The following is a 10542-nucleotide window of genomic DNA, read 5'->3' on the forward strand; positions in this document are numbered from 1 at the left end:
AACGAAGAAACAAAATTCGTATTGCACTTCCTACCGTCGTCTTCTCAACCTCCTCCATGCTCGCCCGCATTGGACTCTTTCCATTGCACTTCCTACTGGAGGAGTTTTTGTTTTCCACATCTGTACATGAAGAGTCTCGTTAGTCGATTGCAACAGACGATCTGAATCTGATTGTGGACGAAGGTTTGGAAACTTGCGCGTGTTCTTCTTTCTTTGCTCGGTTGTTCAAATAGGTCTCTGAAATTTGTGATATCCTACGTCGATTTCTTAGATTTGTGGACCCAATTCAATTCAGTGGGATAGCTACAAAGCGGGGCGATAAATGTGAATGGAGCTTGAGTCTCCCTTAAGACTTGTCATGAGTGTGTCAAGATCAACTCTGACCGTCATGAGCTTTTCCCTTAAGACTTGTCATGAGTATGTCAAGATCGACTCTGACCGTCATGAGCTTTTCTCTTAAAACTTGTCATGAGTGTGTCAAGATCGACTCTGACCGTCATGAGCCTTTCCCTTAAGACTTGTCATGAGTGTGTCAAGATCGACCCTGACCGTCATGAGCTTTTCAAACTTGAATACAAAATTATTTATGAATATATTTATTAATTTAGTTGAAAAAAATAATAAATAAATAAATATTTATAAATATATTTATTAATTTAGTTGAAAAAAATAATAAATAAATAAATAAGAATGTGTCTCGAAATGTGTATTTGCGGAGTGAGGGGAATTTAAAACGGTAGTCCACACGTGGTGTCTAGTGGATTCGCAACGACGATTTCATCCTTGGCTTCTCGTATGTTCGCTACCGACTCCTCCAGCCTCCTCCATGCTTACAAATCTCGCGCCACTTCACTGCTCTTTAACTTCTCTTTCCACTGCACTGAAGGCTCATCCTTGGTAATGATTCTCTCCCATTTCTTCTGTAATTTCAGTGTTCTTTTCTCTCTTTTTTTTGCCGGATTATCGAATTCTGTGGTGAAGCTAAATTGTTGTATCCGATTTTTGTTTGAATTCTGTTTTCGACTTTTTTCTTTTTTTATAATTGCGTATTGAAGATCTAGGGATTGCGTTGTTTATGCTTCATTTCTTTCCAGTTTCATATGGTTGTTACGTGTTATAACTCTTCGCTGAGATTTATATGGTTTTGATGGCTGTGTTTGATATCATTTCAATTTCTAAGTTACCTATTTTGAATAGAAAGAAAATTCATGTTGATTTCTGGAATGAAAACAGGCGCCTGATAGTTAGTGTTTACTGTTAATTAGAAAGAGAGTTCATGATGATTTCTGGTACAAATGCAGCTCACTACTTGGAAATGAGCTTATGAATTTTGGAAGTAAGAAATTTTTTAGACTACATAAACGAGGATGGTCAGCAGTTCTAGAATTGTTTGCCAAAAGCTATGAGTTTTGAAATTGAATTAAAAAAAATTAAAAGCTACATATAGATAAAGAACCGATGAGATCCCACATCGGTTGGGGAGGAGAACCAAACATTCTTTATAAAGGTGTGGAAACCTTTCCCTAGTAGACGTTTTTTTTTTTTAAAACCCTGAGGGTAAGCTCAAAAAGGAAAGCCCAAAGAGAACAATATTTGCTAGTGGTGGGCTTTGGCTGTTATAAATGGTATCAGAGCCAGACATTGGGCGATGCGAATGAGGAGGCTGAACCCTGAAGGGGGTGGACACGAAATGGTGTGCCAATAAGGACATTGGGCTCCGAAGGGGGTGGATTGAGGGGTCCCACATCGATTTGAGAAGAGAACGAGTGTTAGTGAGGACGCTGGCCCTGAAGGGGTGGTGGGGTGGATTGTGAGATCCCACCTCAGTTGGGGAGGAGAACGAAACCAAACTGATGAGCTCTTCGCCAACCTGGTGTAACAATGTCGTAACTGACTACAACTTGAACTGATTTAAGATGTTGAAGATTAGCATTGATCTTGTCCCCAAAATTTGGTCACTGGGATGACTTTTTGTGTCTTTCAGATTTTTGCTTTAGTGAATTCTCATTGTTCGTTGACTATCACCATGAAGAATATGTTCAAAAGTGAAATTTCCTTGGTTTACTTTGTTGATTAGCATCCAATTTTACCAGTTATTTCAGCTCTTCTGATAACCTTCATTGGGTTTGAGTTCAGTTAACGCAAAACAATGGTGAAAGCTGTTGCTGTTCTCGAGAGCAATCAGGGAGTGAAGGGAACCGTCTTCTTTAACCAAAATGGCAATGGTAGCTCAAATCGTAGTTTGAAANTTCTTTTCCTTGTTTAGGATTAATTTGACATGATTGTAAAGATTGTTACCGTCTATTATACAGGTACTGCTACTTTCTCTATTATTGACAAACAGGTTTGGACAATTTCGTGTTTATTTGGATGTTTCACCATCTCTACTAGAAGTCTCAGCTAGTGAGCATCATGGCTTTCTATGTTATACAGATTTCCCTTGTTGGACCAAATTCCGTTCTTGGAAGATCTATTGTTGTCCACGCCGATCCCGATGATCTTGGCAGGGGTAAGATTATATTATAAATCTTCATTGCTATATTTCCAGAAAGAATCCCACAGATAGTAACTTATTAATATGATCTTCGAATTCAGTGATATCCTTTTGGGCTCCTCTTTTTTCACTTTGTACGTGTAGACATCCATGTTCTTCACATATATATAACTAACTTGAATCTTGAACCATGAGATTATTTAATGTGCTGGAAGTATCGATCTTTGAAATGTATGTTCCCTTCGATTAATTATAAGCCTCCCCTTTGTCTTTGCACGTCAAGTAGGTGACCTCCACCAGGATGACCAAATAAAGAAATCCGAAGCATAATCCGTGAACTGTTCTGATCTTGTCTGCAGGTCAAACCGAACTTAGCCTGACCACTGGCAATGCGGGTGAGAGAATTGCTTGTGGTAAGTTACAGAATTTCTCATTACTTTGCTGGTTTTGAAGTGAGTTGCTATATGTCCCAACCTAGTTAGGTTGTGCCATCAAATAAATAATCATCGAGGACGATATCACGACGTTGCACAGTTGAAAAAGTATGACCGTGACATACTTTGTGACATACTTTGACACACCGTGACATACTTTGACACATTTTAATTTGCACATGGTGTAATAATGGGCACTTTTTGTGGGACAAATCTGTTCTTGAGCTAACTTTTTGGTTGGCATAAACATCCATTATTCGGTGTTTCTTGCAGGCGTTATCGGGCTGCAAGAGTGAAGTACATTTCGACCGCCATGGTTTAATGATGAGCGATGAAGTAGCGGAGTATGCAAAGCTATACTTTGGTTTCCAACACATATGCAGTGTATTCAACTTGGTATGTGAAAAGGTATGAAAAGGCATGGTGAAGTTGGAAGTCTTATATCAGAAGTAAATAAGATTAGAGTTCATTGTATCAATACTCCACTTCATACAGATTTACATTATAAACAAATGATATTTTGCTCCTTTCAACAATTTTATGCAATTATAAAGGTTTATAAATCATAGATTACATGTAATTAAATATTATGAATCCAAGGTTAATGGAAACCATTCTAAACAACATAGAAAATTCTTTTCCTTGTTTAGGATTAATTTGACATGATTGTAAAGATTGTTACCGTCTATTATACAGGTACTGCTACTTTCTCTATTATTGACAAACAGGTTTGGACAATTTCGTGTTTATTTGGATGTTTCACCATCTCTACTAGAAGTCTCAGCTAGTGAGCATCATGGCTTTCTATGTTATACAGATTTCCCTTGTTGGACCAAATTCCGTTCTTGGAAGATCTATTGTTGTCCACGCCGATCCCGATGATCTTGGCAGGGGTAAGATTATATTATAAATCTTCATTGCTATATTTCCAGAAAGAATCCCACAGATAGTAACTTATTAATATGATCTTCGAATTCAGTGATATCCTTTTGGGCTCCTCTTTTTTCACTTTGTACGTGTAGACATCCATGTTCTTCACATATATATAACTAACTTGAATCTTGAACCATGAGATTATTTAATGTGCTGGAAGTATCGATCTTTGAAATGTATGTTCCCTTCGATTAATTATAAGCCTCCCCTTTGTCTTTGCACGTCAAGTAGGTGACCTCCACCAGGATGACCAAATAAAGAAATCCGAAGCATAATCCGTGAACTGTTCTGATCTTGTCTGCAGGTCAAACCGAACTTAGCCTGACCACTGGCAATGCGGGTGAGAGAATTGCTTGTGGTAAGTTACAGAATTTCTCATTACTTTGCTGGTTTTGAAGTGAGTTGCTATATGTCCCAACCTAGTTAGGTTGTGCCATCAAATAAATAATCATCGAGGACGATATCACGACGTTGCACAGTTGAAAAAGTATGACCGTGACATACTTTGTGACATACTTTGACACACCGTGACATACTTTGACACATTTTAATTTGCACATGGTGTAATAATGGGCACTTTTTGTGGGACAAATCTGTTCTTGAGCTAACTTTTTGGTTGGCATAAACATCCATTATTCGGTGTTTCTTGCAGGCGTTATCGGGCTGCAAGAGTGAAGTACATTTCGACCGCCATGGTTTAATGATGAGCGATGAAGTAGCGGAGTATGCAAAGCTATACTTTGGTTTCCAACACATATGCAGTGTATTCAACTTGGTATGTGAAAAGGTATGAAAAGGCATGGTGAAGTTGGAAGTCTTATATCAGAAGTAAATAAGATTAGAGTTCATTGTATCAATACTCCACTTCATACAGATTTACATTATAAACAAATGATATTTTGCTCCTTTCAACAATTTTATGCAATTATAAAGGTTTATAAATCATAGATTACATGTAATTAAATATTATGAATCCAAGGTTAATGGAAACCATTCTAAACAACATAGAAACAAAAAACATTAATAGTCTAAATCTAAACCGAGAAAATAAAAATGGCTCTTATCACAAGATTTTCTTGGGTTTTCCCCTCCTTTTCTCTCTTTTAACTCCACAACCCAACAACATTCATGGGAAGACAAAACTTTTCACATATATAAATTGCAAAGGTCTAACCCTCCAGAGATTTATACTCCAACAGGGATATATATACATTTATGGCAAAAGCCCTTAAACCTACACAGTCAGGCAAATATGGGACAGAAAGAAACGACATGGATTAAGCTCGTCTCTTACTCAATCGCCAAGAGTTAGGTTCGTGATACCTGTCGTAGAGTGGTTCAATCCGCTCTTGTCGCTTTCGCTTACTCATCTTTGTTGGGTCTGCAACTTTGAAGTATCTTGGAGCTAGTTCAACAAGCCATTTGGGATCTATGACTGTCACTTCACGCATGTACTCTTTTGTTGTCATGACTAGCTCGTGGTATATGACCCAGTCGGGTTGTCTTTGGAATAAAGCGCTGCTTGGATGGATATAAACCGGTTGGTTCTCGACTAGCGTTCGATAACCCTCTTGAGGATCCTTTCTGGCTGCGTGGAAAAAGAACCCTGCTGTAATTGCCTTCCTTATCTGTGTGAAATTCCTGCCTGCACTCACCACATCCAGTTTATACCTGAAATTGGGCAAACGTGTGTGAGCTAGAAAGCGAGGAGTCTGATAGGAACATTAAGATGCTAACATCCAAGAGACAATAGTTGAATGACGATGGATAAAGCAAAAACTGATAAAAGAATAGTAGATAACACTAGCTAAAACTCCCCAGAATCCAAGAAACAGAATTTCTCTCTACCAGCGTTTCTATATACAAAATGAAGCGAAGAATCTTAGAATCTTAGAAGTTGCTTTCACAAGCAGTAACAGTCCAAGTCTACCGCTAGCAGATATTGTCCTCTTTGAGCTTTTCCTTTCGGGCTTCTCCTTAAGGTTTTTAAAATGTGTCTGCTTGGAGAGGTTTCCACACCCTTATAAAGAATAGTTCGTTCTTCTCCCCAACAGAGGTTGGATCTCACACAAGCCCAATGAACAGAGAAGTAAAGTTAGTCACTACCACCTACGCCTCAAAATCATTTCAACTCAACTTTCTGCATACAAATATAATCGTGCATCGCACCAAAGTTCATTCAGCCACGTTTTCCAAATTTTTTATAACAAGAAGATGCCTAAGTTTCCTCACCGAGGATAAGTAGTTTGCAAGTTCAGCCTGATTCTGTTCAGACAAAATTTATTTGTACTAGAATCCATTCCTGCATGTCAACTATCTGTTTTTTTTTTCTTTTTAAGAATGTACAAGCCCAACTAAAGGGGGTCCAAACCTACACTAAAGAAAATGACTCCAATCCAATAAATAAGACTGGGCATAATCACAAAAGGTCGTGCAACCGATACCCACATAAAAGCGTTAAACCTAACAGCTTCCTAAACCTCCTCACTATCTTTCTACCTCTCTAAATCTTTATTCATCCTAAGCCAAATATCCCACAAAACAGTAGAGAAACTAGTGTGCCAAAAGGAAGACCTCAAAAGCACCTTATCCACCCTAGAGCAACCGTCACTACGCTGTACATGTAGACTATATATTTAAACTAAATAGAGGAAAAGCAAATGTGTGCATGCAAGACAAGACAACAAAAGACAATCGTAGCTGAAGACAAATATGTAACAAAAAAAATATATCAAGAGGAGACTAGAAGATCATACTTGTCCATAATTGAAAGAAGTTGTTTCCTCACATCCTGTGCTCTCCTCAAGGATCGAGATTGAACAAAGTTTTCAAAACACCAAGGGCCTGAAAAGTTTTTGGCTTTCCACGCCTCATAAACTGCAAGCAAAGTCAGATGATCTCCCTCTGGCTGGAAAAACTTGGCCCTTTTTTGATCAGCCTGGGCTTGTTTTTCCCTTGGCCTGTAAAAGATATTTCCAGTCTGAATCATTGCAATTATCGTCAAAATCTCATCACTACATCCAAGGTCCACACTAGCTAGCAGCATCTTAGACAAAGGTGGATCTAAAGGAAATTCAGCCATTTTTCTACCCAATTTAGTCAGAAGTCCTTCTTCGTCCAGTGCTCCTAGACTGTAAAGTTGTTCCATGGCTGAAATTAGAGCTTGGGGTGAAGGTGGATCCATAAAATCAAATGACAGGAGATCATTTATCCCCATGGCTTTCATAGTAAGAGTAGTATGACCAAGATTGATTCTCTGGATTTCTGGTATTGATGTAGGAGACATCTCGTTGCGATAAGCACTCTCAGTATAGAGGCGGTAACATTTTCCAGGTCCTGTTCGCCCAGCACGCCCCGCACGTTGTTTGGCTGATGCTTGTGAAATTGGTGTGATAACAAGAGAATCAAGCCCTTGCTTTGGGTTATATACATTCTGTTTAGCAAACCCAGGATCAATAACATAAAAGATTCCATCTATTGTCAATGAAGCCTCAGCAATGTTAGTCGCCACTACAACTTTCCTCTTACCAGGAGGAGCTGGTTCAAAAATCCTGGACTGCATTTCACTGGGCAAGGCACTGTAGACTGGTAGAATAATTAACTCGGGAACATTTTTACCGAGTCCTTTCATTCTCTCGTATAGAGACTGACATGCAAAATCAATCTCCTCCTGACCAGTCAAGAAAAGAAGTACGTCACCTTCAGGCTCTGTCAAGTGGATCTGCAAGACTGTGATTAAAGCAGCATCAAGATAATCAGTTTCCGGCTGCTTAGTATAGAGGATCTCCACAGGGAAAGTTCGCCCAGGAATTGTAAAAATATTACAATTAAAGAAATATCCTGAAAATTTTTCGGCATCTAAAGTAGCAGATGTGACAATCAGTCGAAGGTCAGGTCTCCTTTTCACAAGCTGCTTCAGCAATCCAAAAAGAACATCAGTGAAGATTGTTCTCTCGTGAGCTTCATCGAGCATAACTACCGAGTACTGTGACAAGTTATCATCAATCAAAATCTCCCTAAGAAGCATACCATCTGTCATATACTTGATCACAGTATCAGGTCCAGTACAATCCTCAAAACGAATTGCATACCCAACTTCCTCTCCTAAGCGACATCCAAACTCTTCAGCAACCCTCTTCGCGACAGACATTGCAGCCACCCTACGTGGTTGAGTGCACCCAATTTTACCGGAGGTTGTGTATCCAGCTTCAGCAAGATACTGAGTTACCTGGGTTGTCTTACCTGAACCAGTCTCACCAATGACAACAAGTACCTGATTATCATGAACGGCCTGAATAAGTTCTTTCTTCAGCTTGTAAATGGGTAAGCTTTGCCTCTGTTCCTGGATAGAGAGCTTCGATTTCTGCCCGAAACTAATATCTTTTCCGTAAGCATCCTTCTTCCACTCAGGCATATCATAGGCCGACAAGCCAACGCCCCTGAGCTCCTGTGCAAGATGCCTCTCACCTGTCTCTGGCATAGGGTCTTCCCAAGGTCGATTAAGATCCTTTGGAATTGAATCGAGCATGGTCCTTTGCTGCTGCTCACGAACTTCCCTACGCTCCTTAATCAGTGCAGATTGAAGTGCAGCTGCCCGGCTCAAAGACCCTTCCGGATTTTTGAATATCTTAACCGGCGACATGTCAATTGAGTATCTACTCTGGCCTTGCAGAAATTCAGGCTCGTCTTCATTCAACTCAATCTCAAGCTCTTCTTCAGCACCCTCTTCTTGATATAGTAGCCCATCTCCCTCATCGTCATATGAAGGATAGTCGTTTACACTTAAAACCCCAGAAGCAATCAGTTGTTTGGCTTCCCATCTCTCAGGTGAGCTCATTCTCTTTAAAGGTCTGCGTGAAGGAATAGTAACATCATCTTCCACAATCTTAATTCCAGAAAGGCCAGTCCTAACCACCGGGCCATCATCCTTTGTATTTGAAGGATTCATTCTAGGACCATCGTCGGCATCTTTTTTCTTTAATGGAAGCAAATCCTTACCAGAATGTTGATCCACGTCCCTCATAGAAAGGCTCAACTTTTGCCCTGAAACTGAAATAACCTTGACATAAACCTCTTGATCTCGCTTTACAACATCCTTGGCATTGGTAATCCTTCGAGTAGCCATCTGAGAAACGTGAACCAGACCCTCCTTGCCTCTGAAATCATTTATCTGGACAAAGCAACCCGTGTCCATCACTCTAGAAACTCTACCCTTGTAGACCTTGTACAATTCAGGTTCGTGATCGACAGGGAGGTGTCGCCCATTTTGTGTATGCTTGTCCCTATCATCTCTCCAATTGTCATTACCATCTCTCGCATCCCCTCTGTAACCTTCATTTTCTTCATACCCATTTCTCCTATTCCGATCCCTTGGCCTTCCACTTCTCTGATAATCATCACCACCATCATCATCACGATCCCTACCACCATGTCTCTCATCCCTTTCATATCTATCCCTGCGCCTATCTCTATCCTTATCTCGATCCCAATCCCGATCCCTGTACCTATCTCTATCTCTATCTCTATTTCTGTCACCATCTCGATCCCTATCCCTGTCCCTGTCTCTGTCTCTGTCTCTTCCTCGGTCGCCTGCCCTCCCCTTGTATCGATCATCTTGTACGTCTCTGTCCCCACGCTTCTGGTGAGCCTCCAACTCAATTTCCTTCACGAGCTCCTTAGCTCTCTCCTTATCATCCCCGATCGCCAAGGCCCTAAACTTGCCCTTTTTCCCATCTGATTCCTTCTCCTTCTTGAACTCCTTCTCATTGTCATCCTTCTGCGGAGGAAGAATAAGATGAATGATCCTCAGGAGCGAGCGAACAAAGTAATCGGGCATTTCGGCACCGTTCTCCTTCAATTTGGAATCGAACTCGTCCACCGTCTCACATCTCCGACCCATCTCGGTTATGAACTCAGCAAGTACTTTATCTCCGAAACCTAAATGAGTTTCGAGCTCAGAACATACCTTGGAGACGAGGGACAAGTACTCGAGCTTCTTCAATCCATCGTCGCCGTTAGCCGCGGAAGCAACCATCGTCGAATCCGAGAGAAACAACACAATAAAATGAATCAAGAGAATCTGAAGATAAAGATGAAGTGATTTGAGAGATTTCTAGGGTTTGTTCTAGATAACTGATTAAGCCTAATCACCAGAAGCTGCACATGAGGGCTCCCCTGAGTTCCCTTCTCCTATCATGACACTCATAACATCTTATTGAATTTTTATTTTCTTTTCTTTTCTTTTTATTAAACATTCAATTTCTATTTTGTTCGATTCAAAAAATTAAAATAAAAGCAAAATAATAATAATAATAATAATAATAATAATATATATTTTTTTAAAGATCTACAAATTTACTCGATACAAAATTTAAAGTCTTAAATCATAACGACATGGTCACGTTACTTACTCCTTATTATTAAGAGTGAAGACTATTCCTGCAAACCATCACCAGTTTTTTCAACATGCTTTTATCCTCACTCACATACATCCTGAGAAACTTGTCAAGAGGTTACTCAACCTATAATTGCTCTAAGTAAAACATACTTAAACTATGAAATTTATATTATCGAACAATAAAAAAGAAAGGTGCATCTTGTTGATATAAATAGTAACATTCATAGACATCTTATTTTATGGTTTTGGTTCATTCATGTACTTCTCTTTTGTTCCGATGTTAC

At 39.6% G+C, this 10542-nt stretch overlaps 2 protein-coding genes across 2 annotated transcripts; one reads left to right on the top strand and one right to left on the bottom strand.

Annotated features, from left to right (window-relative positions):
- The first annotated feature begins 728 nt into the window (after window positions 1-728).
- On the top strand, window positions 729-4769 carry LOC111804818 (superoxide dismutase [Cu-Zn] 1-like). Its single transcript, XM_023689615.1, is given in 10 exon segments — window positions 729-897; window positions 2137-2344; window positions 2434-2509; window positions 2854-2907; window positions 3202-3220; window positions 3312-3336; window positions 3585-3656; window positions 3746-3821; window positions 4166-4219; window positions 4514-4769. Coding segments are annotated over 9 exon segments (594 nt in total). The 5' UTR covers window positions 729-897; window positions 2137-2149; the 3' UTR covers window positions 4537-4769.
- A 217-nt stretch (window positions 4770-4986) lies between these two features.
- LOC111805820 (probable pre-mRNA-splicing factor ATP-dependent RNA helicase DEAH5) lies at window positions 4987-10003 on the bottom strand. Its single transcript, XM_023691055.1, has 2 exons — window positions 6618-10003; window positions 4987-5532 (listed from the first exon to the last, which is right to left on the bottom strand). Exons 1-2 carry the CDS (start codon window positions 9893-9895, stop codon window positions 5139-5141), a joined length of 3672 nt encoding a protein of 1223 aa, XP_023546823.1. The 5' UTR covers window positions 9896-10003; the 3' UTR covers window positions 4987-5138.
- Between the last annotated feature and the right edge of the window lie 539 nt (window positions 10004-10542).

The sequence above is a fragment of the Cucurbita pepo genome, chromosome LG11 (assembly GCF_002806865.2).
Source record: "Cucurbita pepo subsp. pepo cultivar mu-cu-16 chromosome LG11, ASM280686v2, whole genome shotgun sequence".
NCBI lineage: Eukaryota > Viridiplantae > Streptophyta > Magnoliopsida > Cucurbitales > Cucurbitaceae > Cucurbita > Cucurbita pepo.

Excerpts from the sequence above, each read along its gene's own strand:
- LOC111805820 (XM_023691055.1), bottom strand. The coding sequence starts at position 9,895 with ATGGTTGCTTCCGCGGCTAACGGCGACGATGGATTGAAGAAGCTCGAG. Across the intron at positions 5,533-6,617 it reads CTTCTTTCAATTATGGACAA|GTATAAACTGGATGTGGTGA; the intron begins GTATGATCTTCT and ends GCCCAATTTCAG.